Source organism: Chrysemys picta, chromosome 1 (assembly GCF_011386835.1).
Source record: "Chrysemys picta bellii isolate R12L10 chromosome 1, ASM1138683v2, whole genome shotgun sequence".
In the NCBI taxonomy this organism is placed as follows: domain Eukaryota; kingdom Metazoa; phylum Chordata; order Testudines; family Emydidae; genus Chrysemys; species Chrysemys picta.
The window spans coordinates 294,778,504-294,805,662 of NC_088791.1; the positions used below are offsets into that span (position 1 = coordinate 294,778,504).

Genomic DNA, 27,159 nt, shown 5'->3' on the forward strand with positions numbered 1-27,159 from the left:
CCAATGACTAACACATTTTTCAGCTCTAGTGTCACTGATCACTAGTGTTTATGTAAGTAAGAGACCATCTACCTAAAGACCGACCTTGTTCTAAGCAAAACTGTTCATTCAACGTTTTTGTTTTGTTTTGAATTAATGAAGAAGATTCTTGTTGCCAGAGGGACCAATACTCACTCATCCTTGAGCCCACTTCCTGAATTTCTAAGTGTATAAGCATATTAAACTAATCTTTTGCAGAAAGTATGGCCAGAAAGACATGTTAGATTTCAATAGAAGAGGTTTTTATTCAAGGCTGTTTTTAAAGAGTCCCACAGTACAATGGATTCCTGTACTTGAGCATGAAAGAGCCAAAGGGAAGGATTCTGGCAGAAACCAAGCTGAGAGACAGCAATTTCCAACAGGAGCTTTATATTATTTGTAGTCCCATAGTAAATTAAACTGATTTTTAAAGATAAAGGTACAATAGTGTTTCTCTATGGTACAAGTGTAACCTGCAAATCTTATTCAGTTCCATTCTGGTTCCTGCATCACCACAGAAATGTGTGCAGCACAGAGCTGGTTGATTGCGGTGGTGGGGAAGCTGCTTGCAAAATTCGGAGGGAAGGGGAAGCACTAACTCCAAATATTCTGCTCATGATACCCAAGCCACAGGTTAAAGGAGTATACTTGTTACAACAAAACTTCTATAACTCCACGTTCTTTATCTACGTAACAAGTTTCCATCAAACGAATGGGTCCCTAATTCTGTTTGCTTTATAGTTAAAGGATCCACACTTGGTTCTGTCATTACCTAATTTGAAGATACCTATAATTTTTTAGCAGATGAGTTTGTAGCTGGACTGTGTCTAATGTTATCGTGCTTGCTTTCTTCTGACGCAAAAATCTATTTGTGTGGGACAGTGCTATGGTAGAACTAGACAGAATGAAATTAAATTCACCATGTAGTTTAAGAGGATTATAAGATGTTGGAAAGCCATAATATCTCTTCAGTATTTGCAGGAGGTCCTAGCTCATTGCCTGTTGGATTTTCAGTGGAGTGCTTTGGATACAAATGTTTCAGTGTACTATTTAAAACTAAAACAAAAACAAAAAAGTAGACTGCCTGGATTTTTGTCCACATTCTATAATTTCTGTGGAATCCAGCTGTTCTGCTATAGGTCTTGGCAATCAAGATGGTATTTTATAACCCACTTTATTGACTGGTGCAGTTTGCAAATGTTGCAGACTTGCTGCTATTTTGAAGATTTCTCAAATTTAAGAAACATAGGCTTTCAGAATAATTTATAGTGTAATAAATCACCAAAATGCATCAGAGAATGAAAATAAGTTGACTGTGTCAAGAGATGTACACTGCGAACTTTTGAATTCATATCCCTGTTCTGACGCTGGGATGTGAACTCTCTCTAGCTTTGGACAAGTCACTTAATCTCTCTCTGTCTGTTCCTTTATTTGTGAAGTGGGGTTATTATTTATCTATGTTATAGAGGTACTAAGGATTGATTGATCATTCCACATGTTGATTTTTTGGAGAGGAAAAGTGGGATGTAGCTGCAAAATGTTTTATTCTTATTAAATACTGTAGTACTCTGTTCAGAGAAATACCCAGAGAATGTGTTGCATGAACATCTTTTTTTAAAAAAGATATTTTAATTAATAGATTGAGTATGAAAAAAAGAAAAAAGAAGATGGAAAACGAGCTCGGGCTGATAAGCAGCAAGTGTTGGACATGCTTTTTTCTGCATTTGAAAAACACCAGTATTACAACATTAAGGACTTGGTGGACATAACCAAACAGCCTGTGGTATGTATGTGTTTATAATAGCCTTCATAACCTATTTTTCAGTAATGACCACTACAAAATATATTGATATTAGGAATGTGCATTTTATACTTACAATACATAGTCTTAAAAATATACCTTTTAAATGTATTTATTGTGTGTTTATAGTAAAGAGAGGTAAGTTGGCACAAAATTTTAAGATACGTGTATTCAGAACTAAAGAGATACGAAATATTGTAGAGACTAAATCCTCCCTTGGCAAAGAGATGGGTAAAATAATAGATCTCTTCTATGTTTGGCTTCTGTGTTTTAATGCTAGAAATCAGAATATGTATCTATGTAAATAGGTAGAAAAAAGTCATGTATCGTAATTTCAGGCCCCAAATACATTTAATATTAAATATTCTCATTATTGCCAACATTTAAACTTTTAAAATTCCACTTTTTGGGGGAGATGGGGAAGTTCTGGCTTTTTTCTACCTCATTTGTGTGTGTGACTGTTTAGGATGAAAATAAAACATGAAAAGAAACACACAAAGACATACTCAAAAATGGGCCTTGGGGGAGTAGCCCTGTCCCATCTTTCCCTTGATGAAATGACATTCCACGCCTCATTCTGTTCTATATCCCCCAACAGACTCCAGTCCTTGGATTTCTTTTCTGCTTCCCTTTCCCATCCTGGCAGATCCCAACTGCGCCTTCTGGCAAGTGCCAGCAGCCCTTTGCAGGGGAGAGGCTGCCTTTATGCTCTGCTAGTTCTGGCAGGGGAAGTGGAAAAGCTGTTGCACCCATAGGAGTTTGCCTCTTTCTCCAGTTCCCTGGGATTTCTGTCTTTATGGATACCCTTAGCAAAGCATCGTGAAGTGCAGAGCTGCTGTTCAGCCTGTCTTAACTCCCTGGTTCTCTCCCTTGTGCACCCCCCAACCCTGCCCCAGAACTGTAAGTAGCCTGCTGAACACAATAGCAATCCCTGGAGACCAGTAGTAGGAACTGCAGCAGCTCTGGCTAACTTCCTGAGCTCCTTCCAGCACTCCATGTTATATACACAACAGACATAGTGGCCCAAATTATAACATAAAACTTTTAGATCCCTATATTCCTTATTATAATACAGTGAATACACATGTCAGTTTTGCTCATTCAGTAAGTATCAAATGTGGAGATATGTGAGCAAATAGTTATTTAAAAAATGTAACCAGTTAAATGTTAATATAAGGGTTGGAAGGGACCTCAGGAGATCATCTAGTCCAACCCCCTGCTCAAAATAGGACCAATCCCCAGACACATTTTTGCCCCCGATCCCTAAATGGCCCCCTCAAGGATTGAACTCACAACCCTGGGTTTAGCAGGCCAATGCTCAAACCACTGAGCTATCCCTCCCCCTCCCATGATGGAATGACCTCCTTGAGCAGAGCCACAAAGCCATGATTCTCTTATTCAGGTACATGAAGGCTCATATATTCTGCAACACGAAGAAACAAGCTGATTAATTCATCCATTTCTCTTTCATTTATTTATTGTACGCGTAAACTCTTCATCTGTTGGGAGGGGGAGGGTGTAGGGACACAAGCTGAGAGTTGGTGTGGGAGGAAGATGAGGGCTGAGTTGTGTGGAGGGAATCGGGAAGGAAATAGTGTGTTCTCAATTTAAAAAAAAAAGATTAAAATGTACCAGTAATGTGTGACCTATCATCATCCTGATTGCTTTGCTTATATGTTGTACCCCTTAGTCACACCTTTTGTCCTCATCTGTTCTTACTGGAAGCAGGGACTTTGTCATCTTCTATATTTGAAAAGCACATAGCACAATCTGGGCTCTACACCAATTTAAATAATATCTGTCACTTTTGTTTTATTCCCACGAAAGAAATTATATTCTGCTCATAGTGTGGTGGATCTACATTAATGAATTACTCTAATCTCAGTGAGCTCTATTGCTTTTAACCATGGAACTCTTAATAATGATACAATCTATCTAAAATTATATTCTGTTCCAACCCAGTACCACATTTTCCTGTTCCCTTGAGCAGAACCTGCAAGTTTATCTGAAGACTACCAAGATTTTACAGCTGTTAAACCCTTTCCCTCTCAGTATGTTCTGCAGTGTCTGTTCAGAAGAACATGCTATATAGTTACCTCTTCCTTTTTATTTTTTGATGGATGTTTGCCATCTTTGTTTGCTGATTCCCCTACACCCAAATATTAGTGGTGATAGTACAGCCTGTGCTTGGCTGCCTTCTTCTTTGTTCACATGATATCCAGTGTAGTGATAACTTAGAAATGTTCTTTCAATATGCCACCTACCCCCCTCCCACCCCCACCCCCCACAAAATTATCATGCTAAGTTTCTAACTGTGTTTCCTTTAAGTACTTTTCTAGTAAGCATTTTCTAAATGGAAACAATTCCATTAGCAGCTATCAGCTATTTGTTTCCTGCCCTTCAGCCTATTTTCATTCCAATGTGCCAATTTTCTCGGTGCCCGTAGACATTAATCTCTAGTGTGAAACATTTTTTCCAAAAATATAGTATCTGTTCCTATTACCCACTGTGGCTTCATTGTTGCCATAGCAGCTCTGCCTTGCACGCGCGCGCACACACGCCAACAGGTTGAATAGGTATTTTCTCTTCTTACTTATTGTAAAGAGGTTGGCTGTTAATTAAACTCTGCCTAAGTGTTCGCTGCTTGATTTTCTAAAATAGCTTTTAAGACTTTCTTGGTATGTAATTTTTCCTCTAGGTTTCTAAATGCTGTGGTTATTTTCAGAATTGACTAAAAGGTTTTGCCAATTCTTTTTTCAGCTATGTTAGAATTAATCTATTGATGCTTACTTCACTGGGTGTTAATGTTTAAAATTCACTGAGCAAAACAGTCAAAAACTTAGTTAATCAAATAGCAAATAAATGCCAGTATTTTATGTGTGATTTTAAATAGCATCCTTCTGACTCTTTTGAAGAGTACATTGGTATATATTGGATCCGACATTATATTTATTCTGAAGTCCTGTAAACACAGAGCAGGTCTCTTGTAAATTCTAATACATTTTATATTTTTACTTCAAAATATTATAAACACATACAAATTACACTATGATAATAGCCAAATCTACTCTCCTTTACCCTGATCTAAATATAGAGCTCTGTTGGAGTTGTTCCAGACTTAAACTGAATAAATAACAGAGAACAGAATTTGTCTGGTGAATAAACAATAAAATATTGACTAAAGAATAGGACTACTGTGTCTAATTTGAACTGTATTTTTTTTATAAATTGCTAATAGTGAGGACTATTTATAATTATTTCTAACACTTAAGCTTAGTCCACTTGTTCTCAAGTGTTTTTGCATTCCTCATTAGTTTTGAAAAACTTTTCAGAGCTTAGATGTTGATGCACTTTACAGCTTCCCAAGTATGTTTTCACTATAATGCCACACTAACATTTCACTCTCCATTTAAAAAACTGCATTGAGGCTTCTCAGACCTTAAAAAATGCAGTAGCAGTAAGAGCTTCTTATGCTGTAACTTCAGTCTTTGAAATTTTGGAGACATTTTTCCCAAACCAAAAAATTGGAAGACTTTGTGTGTGAATGGTTTACTAGGTGGGCTCCTTTTTTATTGCAGCAATAAAATATTTGAGCAATATTGGTACAGTAATGTCTGATCCCATAGCTCTTAGTGCATGTCATAAATGTCATGGGGTAACATTAAAATAACGGATATTGCTGAAGAACAGAAAACAATGAGCAGTAGCTGGTGATTCCGTTTATTTTGAGTTTTTTCAGCCAGACCACTGGAAGATACTGTGCCAGGACATCAGACTTCCTTACCAATGCAGCCTATGTAATCTTCCGTCTAACCTGAGCAGTGGGAAGTTCAAAAGTTGCTCTGAAATCATATTCTTCTCATTACTGTTTATTTTTCTGTCAATGGGGATTGGTTTATCAAATACTCTGTATTGCTGTAGACTAGAGTTTTCCAGTTTGGCTTTTTAATAGAGTTCCTGTTCGTTTCTGTTGCCCTTTTTCAAATTTTGCTGACGGTGGTAGCATTCACTGATAGTAGCATTCTCCCTCCCATACTTTTCAATTGCTCTTAATTTTCTCAATTTAATGTGCCACAAGTTTGAGATAATATTGTATTTGGAGGCTTTAACTTGGTGAAGTTGCACAACTGTGCTGTATTTTATTTTGGGAGAGTTTTCAAATATACACAATGTGCAGTGTAGCCAAGTTAACATTGTGTTTAAAAAAAACTTTAAAATTTTGGAATTTCCTGACTTTTTTCTATGCTTGTTTTCCTTCATATTGCATTAATTAACTCTTGCAATAATATTGATTATGCTTGAGTGTTTTATAATCATCTGTAAGAGATGGGCAACAAGTTTCTTGGAGAATTTTAATTATGTTCTGACCAGAGGCACTTATATGCATGTATCAGGGAAAGAGACTGCTACAACTCCTACTAGTTTCAATGGGTTTAGAGAAGGTTTAATTTCATTATCACTTTCTTCACTTCAAAAAAGTTGCTTTTATATTAGGGAGCAAGATCTGAAGCAAAGGGCAAGTGTAAAGGGATAAAGAAGGATGTGAAAAGCAAAGAAGGGGGACAAAGAATGGGTGTAATGTGGGGCACTGAGAAAAAGCTTACTGTGTGACAGCAAAAAATCAACGTGAAACTGATAATCAGTTGGCCTTAAGAACATTTGAGACAAATGGCAGATGAGGCCATCCAGATAGCAGGAGCATTTGCAGGTGCACTTATGCTCAAAGAGAAGTCTGTCTAAAAAGAGACCACTCACTTCTGTCCCTGTAGATTTAAAAGTGGACAGAGTCATCAAGCAAAGGCTCAGGAAATAAATCCTGGGCCTGAAGTTGAGAAATGAATTGAAGATGCACAATTCATGCATCTAAGATCATCTGAACACTTTTGCCTTATCTACATATGTACATACATGGGCAGAAAATAATCTAGCATCCCCTTCCACAAAAGTCCTTGAATCCACAACCAGATTCTAAAAATAGAGTTTTAACATCAATTAGGGGGTGTGGAATGAAGGTTGTCTTTGGTTGAATGATGTAGTTGGCTACGTTTTCAGACTCAGCGGTGTGATTCAGTAATGTTATCTACTTATTGTTTGTTGCCAAGTAATTTTGTAATGAGTGCTGTGTATTCAGTGAAACACGGCAAGTTAATTAATTGACGTCCTTTATAATGGTTCTGTATCTGCCCAAGGAGACTCTTGCTTTTGTTGTTAATTTCAGCTTCAGCATTTTCAAGGCATTCTCTTCATAAAGGAAGAATATTTATGGAAGTTGCCTTGAATCCTGATCACTTAGAATTTTGCTTCAGACTGCAAAAAAAAAAAAAACAGCATAAAACTGACTTGTACTGATATGGGAATTCTAGATGCAGACTGGTATATTTATTATGCTCATTTGTGTGTTAATACTTAGGCATTCAGTCTAATCTAACAGTGTAATTGTTCCAGTGGAATGTAGCTGTTTTGGGAGGTATTGGTCACAGAGGGAGAGGTGACCTTTTAGGGTAGGCTACACAGCAAAAAAAACCTCCATGGCAGCAAGTCTCTGAGCCCGGGCCAACAGACTCAGGCCCATGCTGCAGGGCTACAAATATCAGAGTAGAGGTTCAGGCTCCTGCCCTTTCATCGGGTTTCAGAGCCCAGGTTTCCGCCCAAGCCCAAATGTCTACGCTGCTCTTTTAAGCTCTGCAGTGTGAGACTCATGAGCTTGAGGCAGTTGACCCAGGCTCTGAAACTCAATGCTGTGGATCAGTTTTTTTTTTCTTTTCTTCTTCTGTGTAGACATACCCTTAGGCAGCCAGAACCAAACCCAGGGAGGGTTTTGAATATCAGAACAGAGACCTTGAATTGGATTGTGTAATCAAAGGGGAGCAAGTGCAGATGGTAGAGAATGGAGTGATGTACTCATGATGATCGGTGTTGGTAAGCAGACAGAAAATGGGAGCATTTTCTTCCAGTTGGAGCTTTTTCAGGGCACATGGTTTCATTCCAAGAGATGAGTTCCACTAATCAGCCTGATGGTCACCAAAGGCATGGATCACTTGGCCAGGAGCGAGTGCAGTCTCCAGACCACTCACAGATGAAAGTGGGTGGCTTAGTTGCCATGACTATTTGAGCATCCAATAGCACTGAGTAATCCAAAGGATGCTTAGGCTATAATAAGCCAGTGCAGGATATTAGTGAGTAGATGAATTCTCTTTAATGACTTCATTGTGCCATCTGGATGCTTATTTCCACTGGGCATTGTGAAAGCTGGGAGATGGAGTTAGGTTAGGTGGAAAGGAGAGGAGGGGGATCAAGTTATAACATGCAAAATCTTGACACTTCAGCCCATGTCATTTCACCCTCTCCAACCATTAATAATAATGTGGAGTCTTGAGTTTTGTCTGACTCTGCAGGAGAGGCCTTTAGAGATGGGGGAACAGTTGCTTGTAATGACCTTCTGGATTCGGACTGAGAAGAAGGACCTGAGCCAATGGGGGATGGGGTTTATTTGTAATTTTAACTAAACTACTTCTCTGCTCAGTATTTTGCTGTTGGAAGAGTTGTTCCAAGAACTTACATTTTCTAGGTAACAGCAGCAGTTTTTGTATAGTAGATCCATTATGATGGAGTGGTGACAGCACCTTAGTTAAGTATCAGGGGGTAGCCGTGTTAGTCTGTATCTACAAAAACAACAAAGAGTCTGGTGGCACCTTAAAGACTAACAGATTTATTTGGGCATAAGCTTTCGTGAGTAAAAACCTCACTTCTTCGGATGAAGATGTGAGGTTTTTACTCACGAAAGCTTATGCCCAAATAAATCTGTTAGTCTTTAAGGTGTCACCTTAGTTAAGGTTGTGTTATGGAGTTCAGTTTTAACAGAAGCTTTAAACCCTTTATTTTGTAAAAATCTTTTTGAAGTGGCAAAACCCAAAAGATAGAATGTAAACTTTTCAGAGTAGCAGCCGTGTTAGTCTGTATCTGCAAAAAGAACAGGAGTACTTGTGGCACCTTAGAGACTAACAAATTTATTAGAGCATAAGCTTTCGTGGACTACAGCCCACTTCTTCGGATGCAGTCCACGAAAGCTTATGCTCTAATAAATTTGTTAGTCTCTAAGGTGCCACAAGTACTCCTAATATAAACTTTGAGCACTGTCTGACTTTTTCATGGTGGTTTGGTGAAAAGTGAATTGATACACTGAGCATAAGAGTTTAAAAAATAGTGTCTCTTGGCAGTTATTCCCCTATGGGATTGCCTTTTCTTTGCACCCCTTTTGCATTAAATCTAAAAAAACTCTGAGACTAGTCCTCTGGCAACATTGTTGTTCCTCATGTGCTGATTCCTAAATATCAATTATACATTGATAGTGTTTGTCTACAAAATATTTTATAACTTCTTAGCCATAACATAAAATATGTGCCAAGCTGAACCCATCACATTTTAATTTGATAATAAATCTGCCACAGTGTGAATGCCAGAAACTACTGACTGAGGCTAAAAATAAAGAGGTTTGCACATTCTCCCTCCACTTCTCCAAAGAGGCCCCCATGGCCATGGGGAAATTACTCTGAAATGGGAAAGGACACTAGGGATTCAAATCTCATCTCTTTGGTGCTGTTTTAAATGTCCTTGCTATTTATCATTGATAACAACAATGAATCCCAACCTAGAAGACAGTGAGGGAATAGCTGCTGACTGTTCATGTAGTCACTGTTAAACATAAAGGGTTGTTCTTGGTGTGCTTGCTTTCAGTAACTTTAATGGGCATAAAAGGTTATATCGACCCAAGGAATACACTGAGGCATATCACAGTCTCTCTCCCTCTTCCAGAGGGTCAACATATGAACAGCCTGAACATTTTTTCTCTCTGAGTTGTAGAGAGGGGCACCACTTCTTATCCCTGACTCTGGCGAGCTTTTCCACTGAGGTACACCAAAGCTGCGAGGAAAAACTAGGAATTTAGCTAACAAAAACTATTTTGTGATAGCTAAGCCTGTGACAGGACACACCCCATCCGCCCAGAACCTTAAAAGCCTTGAAATAAGCTAAGGGGAAAGACTTGTTTATTCCTTTTCGTCTTCATAGTGCCTGTAACACACTCTGACACTCCTGAAGGCTTCAGCTCCCATCTCCAGCTGATATTCAACATCAATATGTAGCCCAACTTCATCGAGCCTTAACCTTAGCAATGTTACGGCAAAATGACTTCCCAAAAGCATGCAATGTGTGACAGTCAGATGTGTTGATCTGATAGCATATAAATGATAGGAAAGCATTTGACGTCTCTGTTAAGGATTTGTGCTAGAGTGCAAATTTGATGGAGATTGAAGGAAAATCCAAGTGCTTTTCTTTTAAATGTAGTGTTGGTTTACATTACGGGTAGTTGAGGTCTGTGAGTTTTCGATCAAGGGAGATAATATTGCAGCTCTACTCCCCACTAGTTTCTCTTGACGAGGAAAAAAGGTAGTTTTTAGAATGTGTTTGTTTTAGGTAGCAATGTTCTAACTTTCTTAAAATACATCTTTTTATTCTAATCAAAAGAAACCTTAGAATCAGCGCTCCTATGAAGTGTTTACCTTTTACCCTCTGTTCCCAAACTTCCTGCCCTCTCCCCCCAATTGTGGCAAAAGGGAGAGGTTCCCCTACCAGTTACTTTTTTTCTTTATTCTAACTCAGGACTCACTGAAAACAAGGGGAAGTTTCTCAAGCACAGAAGTGCAACAAAAACAAGCTAATGACCTCAGTGTCAGTCCTATTTTGCATTATTCTTGTGAACTTGTTTTTACTGTTCCCACAAGAGAGACTTCCTTTGTTACTTTCTGATATAATTTTGAGTTACACTAAAGAGAGAGACTCTAGGATTGGCAAAGAAATCTCATTTCTACTCATCCCCAAAGCTCCCAGTCCCTGCTCTCCAGTCTTTGGCGCTGGCAGGGAGAAGGGTATGTGTACAGATATGGAGAATGCTTTGTTGTTTTCAAAGGGTTTGGGGGGTGCAGGGATTTTATCTACCACTCCAGAATCCACCTGCATACAAGGTAAATAAAACAAAGTGCCTAGTTCTATGAATTCTGTTGAGAAATGCTTATAAGTATTGTATTCCTCATGCTATGCTTTCTGTTCCACAGAAGCATTTTGCAGTTGTGTAACCTCTCTTCTAAGCCATAAATTAATCAAATCAATCCAATAACTGCTTAATGTGGTTAGGTGGGTATATAGCTTTTGTTGTGCTTAATTTCCATGGACTTCAGTGATAGCTGTGCACATATTCAAGGGCAGAATTTGGCCTTGATTCCATAAATAGATCTTAATCCAGGGGTGGGCAAACTTTTTGGGCTGAGGGCCACATCTGGGTGGGGAAATGGTATGCAGGGCTGGGGCACGGGGTTGGGGTGCAGGAGGGAGTGCAGGATGTGGAAAGGGGTGTGATATGCAGGAAGGGGCTCAGGACAAGGGATTGGGACAGAGGAGGGGTGTGGGGCATAGGGGGCTCAGGGAAGGGGGTTGGGATGCAGGAAGGATGCGGAGTGCAGGAAGGGGCTCAGGGCAGGGGTGTGGACTGCAGGCTCTGCATGTGCTGGCCTTGCCACGCCTCCAGGTAAGCTCCCATTGGCTGCGGTTCCCCATTCCTGGCCAATGGGAGCTGTGGGGGACGGTTTCTGGAGGCAAGGGCAACGTATGTGGAACCCTCTGCCTCCCCCCGCCCCCACTCCCACGCACACACCCGGGGGCCACTTCACCACCAGGGTCAATCCCGCGGGCTGGATCCGGCCCACGGGCCGTAGTTTGCCCCCCTGTCTTAATCCCAAGCACTCTCAAGCCATGCTATGAAGTGCAAAGTTACCCATGCACGAGTGCACAAGAGTTGAAAATGAATGCCTGCCTAATTCCACGTGTGCATGCTTCAGTGTACTTGCATGCAGATCCTGTTAATTGTACATATGGCATGCACGTTTTTGAAAATATACTGCACGCTACCAGTATCATTTTAACAAAAAGCTCACATAATTGATCTGCCTGGCCTAGAATCTTATATGAATACTCACTCAGGCAGCTGAAAAGTCGGTCTAGTTTGTAATACACCTCTACCTCGATATAACGCTGTCCTCGGGAGCCAAAAAATCTTACCGTGTTATAGGTGAAACCGCGTTAAATCGAACTTGCTTTGATCCGCCGGAGTGTGCAGCCCCGCCCCCCCTGGAGCGCTGCTTTACCGCATTATATCCGAATTTGTGTTATATCGGGTTGCATTATATTGGGGTAGAGGTGTATGAAGGCAGCTGTATGTTGTTTGGAGGGAAGCTCATCTGTATGCAGTAATGTGCATCTCCGTTTCCTTTAATCCATTGCTGCCACCTGCTGGGGTTAGTGCTCTATGACACTTAAAACTCAGACACTGAAGAGTCATCCATTCAGTACAAAATGAACGCTGTGTTCTTTGTTTGCCATTTGTACCAATAATCATTTTAATTGAAGACCTAAAAAGGATAATGAAAAAATAGCTTTTTTGTATGTGTGGTCAATTATTAATCCAGGTTTATTTATAATCATTACATAATAAAGGGGAAATTATTTTTAAATATCCTCAGAATGGATTTTAAGAACGATTTTCCTACATAAATCTAATTAGAATAACATTGTTACAGAACTGGTGATAGACTGTGCTTTGCTTAGTAAAATTGTGATGTGGGAGAATACGAATGATCAGAATCTGTAAAAGATAGAGAGCACATTTTTTTAAGGTTCTTAAAGCCAAAAAATAAAGTTGGCCAAATCTTTCTTGCATATGTTCATCTCAGTCTCTGCTCCAAGTCAAACATGGGATGGAGATAAAATTACTCAAGGATGAGAGAGTAGGCTGGTGTATCAACAAATGTCTGCTTTCCTTGGGCTCAGCTGTAAGAGAAGGGTTAGGCAGATGTTATCATTTAGAGTCACTAGAGATGTAAAAGCTGTAAAAGTTCTAACAAACACAGATCAATACATTTTGTAGAATGAGTTTGAAAGTGCTCACACTATACCTATGTCAGGATATAAATTTTATGTAGTGATTCTCAAACTGGGGTTGCTATAGTATTCCAGGGTAGGCAGTAACTGAATATCTAATCCTTTATTTAAAAAATAAAAAAACAGCAAAACTTTCCAATATACATTATAAAGAAGCAAAAGGAGACCACAGCCCCAATTTTTTTCTTTGTAGCTAATCTTTAGATGTAATCATTGTTAACTATTTCACAGTCAAAAAGATTATTAGCTTTAGCCAGCTTGTAAGCTCTTTGGGGCAGGGACCAATATCTACTTCTGTTATTCTGGCACTGTATAAACAGTGCCATGATCCTGACTGGGGACTCCGGGCACTGCAATAATTTAAATGGTAAATATTTTCATAAAGTCATGGGTAGATTATTATGGACCAATAACCACAATTAAAAAAAAAATCTGGAACAAATGAAATCCTAACAATCGTACAAGTCTGTTAGTAGGTGGGCTTGGTAAAATTGTAAGTAATGATGAAGGGAAGGCATTTTTCAATACATACGTGTTCTTTATTTGGAGGAAAGCAAGATGATATACTCATATCTTAAAGGGATGACTTTTTTTTTAATCACAACTATTCTGACAGTAATTAGGTAGGATGTTAAATACCTACTAAAGTTAAACATTTTAAAATCTGCCAGACCATATAATGTTCACCCAAGAGTTTTAAAACAATTGGCTAAGATGCTTTCTGAGGTATTGAATGTTGATATTTAACAAATCCTGTGGAATACTGGCACTAAGTACAAACCTGAGGTGACAAAAGTTTGGATCACTGTAGCAATCTGAAAGAAAAGGTTGCAACCTCTGGCTAAAAACAGATGGGAAAAAAAGCACTGTTGGTCACTGGTATCATCTGCACATCCAGAAGCAGCTGAAGATCCAGTAAACGAGCAGTACTGCCAATAGGCTGAGTCATAGTCGTAGGGTTTAAGGGCAGGAAGGGACCACCAGATCATCAAGTCTGATCGCCTCTATATCACAGGCCACCAACACTAAACCCAACAACTGAAATTAGACCAAAATATAACAGCCCAGAATAGACTAGCCTATTATGTGCCACAGGCAGGGAATAGGAGGGACCAAGGTGCACCTGTGCCTGAGGCCCCTGCCATGGCAGGGAAATGAGATATACCCAGATAATCCTGGCAAGTGAGCTGCACTGACACACTGCAGAGGAAGGTGGAAAATCCCCAAGGTCTCTGCCAGTCTGATCTGGGGGAAATTCCTTCCCAATCCCACATATGGTGATCACTTAGACCATGGCCATGTGAGCAAGAACCAGCCAGCCAAGCATCTGAGAGAGGATGCTTGATGCCACCTTAAAGCCCTGGCCCTCCCCATCCAATGGCCCATCTCCAGCTGTAGCCATTCCTGCTGCTTCAGAGAAAGAAGATTAAGAACAAAAACATCCCAGAATACATGTGTGGCGGGGAGGAAGGAATCCCTTCCTGACCCTCACAGGTGGCTGGCTAAAACATGAGCTTTTAGGAGCATAAGATATAAACCACAAATGAGCTCCAGGGCTGCTAAGCCCGGCCCCTTGCCATCACAAGCAACATGGTCATACAGTCGCATGCATAAATTTGTCCTGCTCTCTCAAAACTAATTAAAGTGTTTTCCTCCACAGCTTGTATTGGGAGGCTGTTCCAGAGTTTGATGGTTAGGAACCTTCTAATTTCCAGCCTAAATCTGTTCGCAGACAGTTTTATACTCTTTTGTTCTTGTGCCAACAGAGTCCTTTAGCTGAAATAGCTCTTCACCCTCTCAGGTATTTACTCCCCTAATGTATCAATAGAGGTGATTGGGACAGCGTACAGTCACCCCCTGAAACTCCTACTCTCAGAAGCTCACCATCAGAACATGTGACCTCCTGCCATATTTCTGGGCCTTTGAAGTTGAAGGCACTTCGTCACTCGGACTCCTTTGTAGTGTTGTAGTATTGTCCAATAGAAAGAGAAATAAAATGGTTCACACTGAATTTTGGTGTAACTACATTTGTAAAGCATATGGTATCTTCGGCATCTCGCAGCCTTTTGATTTTTCTGATCTCCCAACAAATCAGTATGCTGTGGGATCCTTCTTGCCTCCCAACCTCTGAGTATTAATGCTTTGCATTTACATGTGCTCTACAGATATTCTATAATCCTCCTTCCTGGGATGTTAAGAATACTGCATCTGTGACACTCCAAGCACCTGCTGCCCCAAACTCTGACCCTGAGTTCAGCTCGCTAGAGGTGCTGCACTTCTAAACTAAACAATGAGGCCAACTGAAGAACTGTCATAGTTGTGACTCAGTTGTTCCTTCTCCAGTTCCAAGGATGCATTCTTGACTATTAAATCTACTTCTGTTTTAATATGTATTGTAGTCAAGGGATTTAAAACCTGTCAGACATTCATTCAAAATGCAATTATTGCACACCTAATCGCACAGAGTGTCAGAAGTTAGTTCCATTATACTATTAAGCCTTATAAAGAAATTGTTATTGGTAATTGTCAGATTATTTCATTATCATTTTTATTAACAGTGTAAATGTGGGTTGGCAGATCATGTTCGTTGTTTTCAGTTAGAACTACAGTAATTGCCTGTCTTTGTAATGTAAATGTTTTTGTTTCTTTTCAGATATACTTGAAAGAAATTTTAAGAGAAATAGGGATCTACAATGTTAAGGGGACCCACAAAAACACATGGGAGCTGAAGCCAGAATACAGACATTATCAAGGAGAAGAGAAGAGTGATTAATGCAACTGTTAATGAAGCAAACACAGAGGCTATAGAATAATGGGACTGTGCTGAGGGAACACTGCAGTTAAACAGACTGTACTGAGCACAATTCAGTACCAAGAGATCTTAAAAAGAGTAATACTTTGTAATTTGTCTGGCTTCATTTTTAAAAACAAATTTCTTGGACGTTTCTATACATTTGTCTTGTTTTTGACAAAAAAAAATTACAGAATAAACTTGTATTAGATTTATCTTTATTAGAAACCTTTTGAGTTTTGGCTTTATTTTTTAAGTAGTTTTGAGTTTTGTTAAATATTGATAACTTTAAAGTAAAACATATTTTAGAGGGACCTGTAACTTTGTGTTTTGCATCCCAGCAGTTCTGAGTTTTTTATGTCCTATTCTACTGTATTCCTTAGGGGCCTAATCCTGAGAGGTGCCGATCATCCATAGTTAATACTGATTGGGAGTTTAAGGGCACTGTGTGCTTTTCAGGATCAGTCTTCAGTCATGACACTCATGGTGATCCTAAGTCTTCCTGAGAACAAATAAAGCTCAGTTTACAAAAAGCTCTCTGCTAAACTGGTTAATGGGGGAGAAGGGAAACCACTACAGCACATCACTGAGGAAAAACTACGCTGGCCCCATAAGTACAGTGAGGAACGAATAGATCATTAGTATGTTTGTTTTTTTTAAATGTGATCATGTTTTGTGTGTAAGCATATCAATAAAGAGAGCATTTAATTTGTAGCAAATAAAATTATGTATATTATTGAGTGAATATTAGAGCTCTGATCAATTGAATTATATAGATATGAAAGGCCATTTTTAGACATAGTTTCTATACCTGAGTTTGCCACTGGATCTCCCTGCAACATTGAGAAAGTCACTTAACCATTCTGTGCCTCGCTTTCCCCATTTTTAAAATGGAGCTAAATGCCCACGTTTGTAAAGCATTCAGCTGACATGTACTGTTGTAAGTGTAAAGTAGTCTCCTTTTATTTATTTTTTTAAAGAATTGTTATATTTTGGCATCCCAAAATTTCAGGAATAATTATGGATGTATATGAATTAACTCAGTTATAGCAGTAGTTTCAGATTGGGTGGGGGGAGGGGGTTAAAGGCATTTTGTTTTTAAACAGGGTCAATTTAACTTAATCTATGCCTTGGATATTTTTTCCCTCATCACATTTTCCTACATCACTAAAATCTGTGTCTCACTTGTATACAGATATCAATGAAATTGGAAAGATCTAATTTTAAAAAAATATTTTTAAATTGTTAAGAGTAAATACCAATGTTTTTATTAGACAAAGTGGATGAAGTAATATTTTTTATTGGAAGAACTTCTGTTGGTGAGAGAGACAAGCTTTCAAGTTTACACAGAGCTCTGTTTCAGAATGTCACAGCTAAACACAAGGTGGAACAGATGTTTTTATTGTCATTATCATGTTGATTATGGAAGAAATGCTTTATCAGAGAGGAGAGTCTTTCAGAATTGCCTGAGGGTGATGAGATTCTGTATTGTTCTGATCTTCACTGAAATTTTGTTCCACAGCTGAGCTCCTTCAGCCAAGAATGCTTTATCTCCAGCTCTGTGGTGCTTTTTTCTGGACTTTCTGCACTGCATTAACCATGGATGAGTGTGGATGAGCCCATGGATACAAATGATGACACTGATGTAGCAGTGTCCTAGGCCACTAAAGGCTTTGAAGGTCAAGGTGAAGGCAAAGGAACTGGAGTAGGAGCCAAAGGAAGGACGGTAGCTCAGAGGCAATGTTTCACAGTGGTATATCCAGTTGAGGTAAAAAAAATATATTTATTTGGGGTGAATGGAGAGAAGAGAACTGTATACAGTTTACCCTGCTTACTTACCCGTTGCTTAAGAAAGAAAAAGCCTGATTAATTTTTCCGACTTAAGTACTTTCTATTGATTGCCTTTATGTGATTGAACTCAGTTCTCCCTTACTGTTATTTTTGGAAATATCCTGATTTCTAAAGTCACATTCCTAGTTATTATTTGTTTGTTGTACTGTAGTGCCTCGGACTGTCATCAAAAGGACGCTATTTGCTAGGTGCTGTACAAACAGAACAGAAATGCATGTCTCTGTTGTAAAAAGCCTACAATCTTGTTCTTCTATTTGTAACTTGCCAATATTGATATAGAAATTAAGTCCAGTCATAGGCGTAAAATGCTCTTGATGGCAGTCCTGTGTGATTCGCCAAACAAGAACGTATTTTTGATGCATGTTAATTTACTGTTTCATAATATGTCTTCAGCTGCTCAGTGGTTTTGCAAAATATTGTAGTTCTAGTGAGATGAACTGATCAGTCACAGTACTACAAAAGGTCGGTAGAATTTAAAAAATTCAGTTATTTTAGTGATATGTAGAGTGCCTGTTGCTATAGGAACTAGGCACTGTTTACAGAATTTAAAAGCATATATGAGATAAATATGTACTATAGAAACCTGTTCAGAATGGGTAACATGAAGACACTAATGCTGCCAGAAATAAATTAATATCCATATCCTTGCCAGTTGATCCACCCATGAGCCGGGCCACTGTGTTGTTCACAGGCTGAAGCTTGCAGGTGATCTTCAGGCATTGACCTAGAGACAGAAAAGACTTCAATCAGCTAATGCATCCCCTTCCCTCCCTCTCCCTGGTTTCAGGGTTCTTCCGTATAGTGTAACACACGGTGCTAAGGACCTCAAGTTTATCTGAATTAGGGATGGGATGAATAATCCCTTCATGTGCCTACTATTCTGAGCAAAAATAGTGTTAGGTTTCTAGTTTTTACTAGTTTTTTCTCCAGGGAGCTCCACCAACAGAAGGGGGAGAGGAGAGCCACTTGCCCAAGCAGTCTGATGGGAGTAGCCTGGCTTTAGGCAGTCTGGTCTGATGCCCTGGTCTCCCTGACTACTTATTTATTCATTTAACCGGAGAGTTTCAGCAACATTGAATATGCTGATTGTTCCTCCACTGACTGCGTGATGGTGATGCCTACAATAAGACTGCATTCCTGCGTGATGGTGATGCCTACAATAAGACTACATTCTTCCCTAGTGCAGAGGTTCCCGAACTGTGGTTCGCAAAACACGTGCTTGGTCATCCCTGGAGAACTGGCCGGTCACATGGTGCTGGTTCTCCTTGTATCTGCCTGCTAAATTTCATTAAATGAACAGATGTATTTTTAGGTTTATCGGTTTCCCAATGTCACTTTGTGCTGGCAAGTTCTTTAGCTGCCACAGAGATATTACGTACTCCTGAATAGAGGGAATATGGTGGCACTATTCAGTGGCCCGTGCAATAGTGAATGAGAAGGGAGATGGTCCATGAGATCATTTTTAAGATATGATTCACAAACTGAAAAATTGGGAACTCACCCTGTAGTTCATGCCATGACTTATGTTTTAGGCAGTGTAATAGACTAAGGATCATGTGCACGTGAAGTAAAATAAACATCAACTGGAAAATGTCTGAAACTGCACTTTTTGCATTTAGTTGCTAAAAACTACTTCTGAATATTTCAGAAAATAAATGTTGAAATCTATAGCCCTAATTCCAATCCCAACATTATTTGTCACGTGTCAGCAGTGTGCTTGGTACTTTAAAATAAGACAACCCAGTCTCTGTCCCAAGGAGCTTTTACCCTAAAGATGACAGACAAATTGGACGCAAAGAGCTAGTCATCAGCGTTAGGGATGTTGCACCAATTCAGCTACACTGGTATAAATCCTGAGGGTAAACTCAGAGCAGCAGCTTCAAGCCAGAGCAAATCACATTGGTGCAGTTCTTCAAGTGCTTGTTCACGTCCATTCCACATTTGGTGTATGCGCGCCACATGCATGGACGTCGGAAACATTTTCCCTTAGCGGCTCCAGTCAGGACGGCAGGGGAGCCCGCCAGAGCGGCGCCTCCATGCCGGTGCATATATACCCCTGCCGACCCGACCCCCCTTCAGTTCCTGCTTACCGTCCGTGGCGGTGTTGGAACAACTCTTCTCTCACTTGCGAGTGATCCCTTAGCACAGTTGTAATAGTTATCTGTAGTTAGCACTTCTTAATAGTAGATAGTTACGCTTCCTTTGTTTTAGGTGTCTGGAAGTTGTTTCCAGCACCAGCACTGGGCTGCAGGGCATGCCGCAGGCCCAAGGGTTTAAGGTTTGTGCCACATGCCGCAAGCCTATGCCAATCAGTGATCCCCACGACTCGTGTCTCTGGTGTTTGGGGCGCACCAGACTGAGCACTGCAAGATCTGTAAGGCCTTTAAGCCAAGAACTAAGAAAGAGAGAGACTTTCGCCTCAAGCAGTTGCTCATGGAGGCCATGCTACAACCTGCGGCCTCGGACCAACTGGCTTCGGGGCCGGCGTCCTTGGAGCGGAGTGCCGCGGCATCAGTCCGTGATCCGGCGCCAGTGGGGCACCGCAAGCATGCGGCACGACTTCTCCAGTACGGTCAAAGGGGCAGCCGAAAGGTGATAGAGGGTGCTCCCCCATAAGAAGGCGGCACCTCTCAAGGGACTGAACACTCAAAAGGGCAGTGTGGCCGCAGGACATACATCGGCACCAGTGGCTCCGGCGCCGCAGGGCCCGTTGAGCCCCGGGCTAAGTGGGTCGAGCACAGAAGAAGGGCTGGAGGACATCCTAGAACAGCCCTCCATGCCACACACCTTTTGAGGCAGCAAAAGACCTCATTGAGCTGTTGGCAGCAAGCCCCCACCCTGGCAAGGAGCAGCCTCCAGCACCATCACCAAGGGTGCCATCCAGAGGCAAGCCGGCAATGGTGCACTACTCAAGGTCACCTCCCTGGCACCGCTCCCGGTCGAGCTCAGCCTCCGTGGACTCCCAGCTACCTTTGACTCAGCAGGACTCGATGGCACCGGAACAGAGCCAGCGCACGGCACCAGCTCACCACTCCCTGGCACCGCCACTAAGCCGGCACCAAGGGGACATAAAGCCGCACTCCCTGGCCCCGGATAGAAGGCAGCGATCCCGGTCCCGAGAGCATCGGTACCGATCCCAGTCCTGGTCGGAGAGAAGCTGCTCTCCAGCCCCCCAATGGCACCATGCCACGGCACTGCCTTGGCCTTCAAGATCGGCCTCCTTGGAATCTGAGGTCGACTCAGGCTGCTCCAGTTACACCTGCAGAGCACCAGCTAGCAGGGAGCCCCAGATCGCGTTGCATCCCTAATGGGGACCGCCAGGACAATGGCCCTTTTGGACACCCTGGGCCTATCAGCAGCAGCAGCAAGGGACCTCCTCCAAAACTTCGAGGTCTGGCTATTCGGTGCACTAGTCCTAGTCCCCACGCAGACACCCCTCCACGCCCAAGGAGGCTACAGTATCCAGGCCGTCAGATGCTTCTCCGGAACACCGGTGAGTGAAAGCAGCATGGAGCCCGGGGCCGTCCCGGGGACAACCAACCAGGCAGGGCTCAGACGTGCCCCCGGCCTATGATGAAGGGCAGGAAGAACAAACAGAGGAGGTTGTGGTGGGCACGGCGGTGTCAGGGCCTCCCCCAATCGACCAGAGGGCACATCAGGAGCAGCTCCGCAGGGTTGCCCAAAATTTGGGCCTACAGGCGGAGGAAATGGTGGAGCAGGAGGATCCTATGGTGGACATACTAAGCTCTGAAGGTCCCTCCAGAATTGCGCTCCCGCTCATAAAGACCATCCAGTCTAACTACAAGACGGTCTGGCAAACCCCAGCCTCCAGCGTACCGACGGCAAGGGGGGTGGAGAGGAAGTACTTCGCCCCTTCCAAAGGATATGATTTCCTTTTTTCTCATCCGACCCCCTGTTCGCTGGTCGTCTCAGCCGTGACCGAATGGGAGCGTCATGGCTAGCAAGCCCCGGCCCCCAAGGCCAAGGAGGCTAAACGTTTGGACCTCTTTGGCAGGAAGGTCTACTCCTCTATGGGTCTCCAATTACGGATTGCGAACCAGCAGGCAATCCTAAAGAGGCACAATTTTAATTCCTGGGCAGCAGTTTGCAAATTTAAAGACTCATTGCCACAGGGCTCTCAGCCTGAGTTCACGGCCCTCGTAGAAGAGGGAAAAGCAGTCGCCAAGACCTCTTTACAAGCCTCTCTGGACTCGGCAGACGCAGCAGCCAGAACAATCGCCTCGGGGCGTGATGAGGCATTCAGCGTGGCTTCAGGCCTCGGGCCTTCTGCCAGAGATCCAGAACACCATCCAGGACCTCCCCTTCGAAGGGTCTGGCCTCTTTTCCGACCAGACGGATGCCAGGCTGCATAGCCTTAAAGACACTCAGGCAACCCTCAAGCCATTAGGCATGCACACCCCGGCTACTCAGAGGAAGCCATTCAAGTCCCAACCATCATAACAATGGCAGTACCAGCCCCACCCTAGGCAGGAGCCTTACCGCAGGAGGGGCAGAGACAACAGGCCAGGGCAAAACCCAGCCTGGCAGCAAGCAGGGGTTTTGAAGGTGCGCTCGAGGACAGCATACCAACCCAGCTCCTGGATCCTTCCCCACGTTTCTCGGACCGCTTGTTCCGCTTCTACCAGGCGTGGTCCTGTATAACATCGGACCGTTGGGTCTCACGCACAGTACAAGTGGGTTACACGCTGCAGTTCTCCTCCTTCCCTCCTACCCACCCCCTTCCCCATCCCTCTTCAGGGACCCTTCTCACGAGCAACTCCTTATGCAGGAGGTACAGTTGCTCCTAGAAGCGGTGGCGGTGGAGGAAGTCCCTCGGGAACTAAGGGGAAAGGGGTTCCTGCTACTTTCTCATCCCAAAGGCAAAGGGGAGCCTTCGGCCCATTTTAGACCTTCACGGGCTCAACAAGTTCTTAGTCAAGGTCCGCTTCCGTATAGTCTCCCTAGGCACTATTATCCCATCCCTGGATCCAGGGGATTGGTACGCTGCCCTCGATATGAAAGATGTCTACTTTCACATCGCTATTCACCCCACTCACCGGCGGTTCCTACGATTCGCTATAAACCAGCACCATTACCAGTTCACAGTCCTCCCGTTCAGCCTGGCAGCAGCCCCCCACATCTTCACAAAGTGCATGTCAGTAGTGGCAGCCTTCCTGCGAAAGAGGAGAATACGGGTATACCCATACCTAGACAATTGGCTCCTCACGGGTCGGTCTGAAGAGGAGGTCTGCTTCCATGTGACGGTGGCCCTAGATGCATTCTGCAAGCTGGGCCTTCTACTTAACTTGCCCAAGTCTTCCCTGATACCAACGCAAAGACTGGAGTTCATCGGGGCAGTGCTGGACTCTGTGCAGGCGCAAGCGAGCCTTCTGGAATCCAGGTTCCTGGCCATCCAGCGGCTCACAGACTCGATGCTAAGGTTCCCCACTACCATGGCCAGACACTGCCTCCAACTCCTAGGGCACATGGCAGCATGCACCCATGTAGTCAAATACGCTTGACTGCGGCTCAGGACTTCACAAGCGTGGCTTGCCTGATCATATCACCCGGGTAGAGATCCCCTAGAACTTGTCATGACGGTTCCGGCCCAGGTGTTGGACTCCCTGCGCTGGTGGCTCAATCGGCCGGTAGTATGCGAGGGTATCCCCTTCGCCGCACTGCAGCCTGCTCTGATACTCATGACAGACGTGTCAGACCTCGGCTGGGGAGCTCACTTAGGGCACCTAAGGACGCAGGGCTTGTGGTCCAAGGCCAAGATGTCATTCCCCATCAATGTGAAGGAGCTCAGGGCAGTTCGCCTAGCCTGCCAAAGCTTTCACGCTACTCTGGAAGGTCACAGCATGACAGTTCTGACAGACAACACCACCGCCATGTTTTATATAAACAAGCAGGGCGGAGCCTGCTCCTCTCCCCTCTGCCGAGAGGCCCTTCTTCTGTGGGACTTTTGTATAGCCCGCTCCATCCATCTCGTAGCGTCATATCTCCCGGGAGGACTGAACAAGCTAGCGGATAGCCTCAGCAGGTCATACCACATGCACGAGTGGTCAATAAGACCAGACATCTTGCAGTCAGTCTTCCAGAAGTGGGGGTTTCCCCAAATGGATCTTTGCCACCAAGGACAGCTGCCAATGTCCGCAGTTTTGCTTGTTCCAGAACCACAGTCCGGGCTCGGTCACAGGCACTTTCGCGAACCCTTGGAGCGGGAGTCTGAAGTATGCCTTCCCTCTGCTCCCGCTCATCCACAGAGTCCTTCTCAAAGCTCGCAGGGACCAGGCGGTGATAATTTTGATCGCCCCAGCCTGGCCTCGACAGCACTGGTTTACAACCCTGCTAAAGCTGTCAGTGGCCACTCCAATTGCCCTGCCCCTACACCAGGACCTCATCACGAAGGACAGAAGGCGCCTGCTCCACCCAGATCTGCAGTCTCTGCACCTCATGACGTGGAAGCTCTCTGGCTAAACGCTATGGAGAGCCAGTGCTCTCATCTGGTACGACAAATTCTCCTTAGCAGTAGGAAACCTTCCACTAGGGCAGCCTACCTAGCTGAGTGGAAAAGATTTTCCTGCTGGTGTGAGCCTAAGCAGATACAGCCACTCCAGGCCACTATTCCAGTCGTCCTAGAATACCTCCTGCACCTCCGGCATCAGGGTCTCACTCCTTCCTCAATCAGGGTGCATCTAGCTGCCATTTCAGTGTTCCACCCGGGGGAATCCGGATACTCTGTGTTCTCTCACCCCATGGTGGTGCGGTTCCTCAAGGGACTGGACAGTGTGTTCCCCTACTCGCGCCCGCCAGACCTTAATCTGGTCCTTTCCAAGCTTATGGGGCGCCCGTTCGAGCCCCTGGCCTCCTGCACCTCTCCTGGAAAGTGGCATTCCTGGTGGCCGTTACATCGGCAAGGAGGGTGTCCGAGTTATGAGCCCTAACCACGGATCCTCCTTATACAGTTTTCTATAGGGACAAAGTGCAACTCGGGCCCCACCCAAAATTCCTCCCCAAGATAGTCTCGCAATTCCATATGGGCCAGGACATTTATTTACCAGTGTTCTTTCCTAAACCACACACGGACCCAAGTCACCGTAGCCTGCACACTTTGGATGTCCGAAGGGCCCTGATGTTCTATTTGGAGTGAACGAAACCTTTCCACAAGTCGACACAGTTGTTTGTCGCCATAGCTGATAGAATGAAAGGGCTTCCGGTCTCGGCACAATGCATTTCATCATGGACGGCGGACTGCATCCGCACTTGCTACGAGCTTGCCAAGGTTCCTGCCCCAGCGATCACAGCTCATTCAACGAGGGCACAGGCGTCCTCAACAGCTTTCCTGGCGTATGTCCCAATCCAGGAGATCTGTAAAGCAGCCACCTGGTCATCGGTGCACACTTTCACAGCCCACTACACAGTCAACCAGCAAGCGAGATGATGCGATGGTTGGCAGGGCTGTTCTTCAATCAATTGCTCCATGACTCCTACCTCCTCCTATGGTAAGCTTGTGAGTCACCTAATCTGGAATGGACATGAACAAGGACTCGAAGAAGAAAAAACGGTTACCTACCTTTCGTAACTGTTCTTTGAGATGTGTTGTTTAGGTCCATTACACTTCCCACCCTCCTTCCCCTCTGTCAGAGTCTCCTGCAAGAAGGAACTGAAGGGGGATTGAGTCGGCAGGGGTATATATGCACCGGCTTGGAAGCACTGCTCTGGCGGGCTCCCCTGCGGACCCGATGGGAGCTGCTAAGGGAAAAAGTTTCCAATGTCCGTGCACGCGGCACGCGCACACCTAATGTGGAATGGACGTGAACAACACATCTCGAAGAACAACAGTTACGAAAGGTAGGTAACCGTTTTTTATCCCAGTGCAATACTCCCTAGTGTAGATATGGTCCAAGCATATGTGATTCATGGTGAAGGCAGTGCAAGAATCTAGCAGTAGCTGTCTCCAGAAAATTATGTGGAAGATGGGCAGTCTACCTTGGAATGTGCATATGTAAGTCTGTATGTTTTAAAATATAAACTCAGAAAAACGGGTTGGAGTAGATGATGCTAGACACTGTCAATTCTGGGAAGTTGTCTTACAAATGAGTGATGTTAGTTTTCTTTGCTGCACCTCAAAGGGAGCAGCATGTGAATATTAAGTGTGCTGGCAGAAAATCACGTGTGTCTATTGGAACAGTGTTACTGATTCTTTTGACACCGAAGTGAGCGTCATCATTTGGAGTGGGAACAGTGCTACCTGTTAAAATCCCAGCGAGTGCTCCTCAAAGCCTACCCTATTTTGAGTCACTTCTGTATTGTCTTCACCAGCTGCTTTAAATTGGCTTTGACTGAACATACCTCCTGTATGTGTCAGTTCTGCCTACCCACGTTCAGATGTCACCATCACTAAGATCGCATTTGGTTAGTCATCAGATTGACTCCCAGCAAATCATTTTATTTGATTATTATTCATGGTTGAGAGCAGTTCTGCAGGCTCACCCCCATGAGGGTCCTTTCTCTGCAGTTTCCAGAGACAGTTCAGAGCTGTGGTCAGCATGGCGCACCTCTCAAGGGTAGTCTGCCCTGTGGTACAAACAGCAGTAGGAACATTTCCCCAGAGCTTCTCTGCCTTTTGATCTTTAAATTTCTGCGAAATTTGTTGAGAGTTTTCAGACTTTTCTACCTTTCAGCTCTAACCTTCTCACCTTGGCTTGTTTATCCTCCATCCTCCCAGTTGCTTCTCCCACCAACATTTTTCAAGCTTATTGTGCATAATCTCAGATACTCCCCCTTGCCCACTTCTCTCCCTGAGTGCAGAGGGTAGAGGCCGACCTGCCATGAGCAAGCCATGAATCCATGGAGTCCTCTTTCTAGAGTAGAAATGGGGAGACTGGCAGTGGGTGACAGTAGCTACAGTCCTAACATAGACCAGAATCTGGGATAAGAGGAGGTCCTGGTACCTCTCTGGGGAAGAGGTAAAGGAAGAAGAAATGCAGAGCACTAAGGCCTAGTTTACACTACATTATTAAACCATTGCAGAGCAGTTGTCAGTGATAAGCTTAACACTGAGCACCACTGAGTTGCAAGTGTAGACAAGGAAAAAACATTTTCAGCATCATTTCAGCTAACCACATATACCCTGCAGGGCGGCTCTGTTTTTTGCCACCCCAAGCATGGCAGTCAGGCAGCCTTCAGTGGCATGCGTGCAGGCAGTCTGCGGTCAGGCGGATTTGGCGGCATTTCTGCGGATGATCTGCCAGTCCTGTGGCTTTGGCGTACCCGCTGCCGAATTGCCACCAAAACCGCAGGACCGGCGGACCTCCCGCAGGCATGCCGCTGAAGGCTGCCTGACTGCCACCCTCACAGCAACTGGCAGGCTGCCCCCCACGGCTTGCCACCCCAGGCACGTGCTTGCTGCACTGGTGCCTGGAGCTGCTCCTGATACCCTGTGTTGTGAGCAAGGTTTGAGCACAGTCATCGGAAAGAATGCCAAACACAAGTGCTCTTGTAGCTAGCCTTCGCTCAGTACCAGTTCAGCTAAACCAACTGCAGACAACCATATTCACAGTGTTTTGATTCTGAAGCAGAGATGAGGCCTAAATGACCTTAAAGAGAAAAAGAATAAGAAAGGACAAAGGGTTGAGTTAAAGTGGCAACTGAAACAATGGAAGGTTCTTTAAAACACTTCAATCTGTGCTAAATTGCTGCTGGG

The 27,159-nt window shown here is 43.6% G+C and overlaps 1 protein-coding gene across 2 annotated transcripts in view; it reads left to right on the forward strand.

Annotated features, from left to right (window-relative positions):
• The window catches only part of GTF2F2 (general transcription factor IIF subunit 2), a 133,477-nt gene extending 117,154 nt beyond the window's left edge, over positions 1-16,323 (forward strand). For both annotated transcript variants that reach the window (XM_005287171.5, XM_005287172.5), the window contains 2 exons: positions 1,658-1,801; positions 15,462-16,323. In XM_005287171.5, the coding sequence (XP_005287228.1) occupies positions 1,658-1,801; positions 15,462-15,581 (264 nt within the window). In that variant the 3' untranslated portion in view covers positions 15,582-16,323. The remainder of the gene's footprint in view (positions 1-1,657; positions 1,802-15,461) is intronic.
• The last annotated feature ends 10,836 nt before the right edge of the window (positions 16,324-27,159 follow it).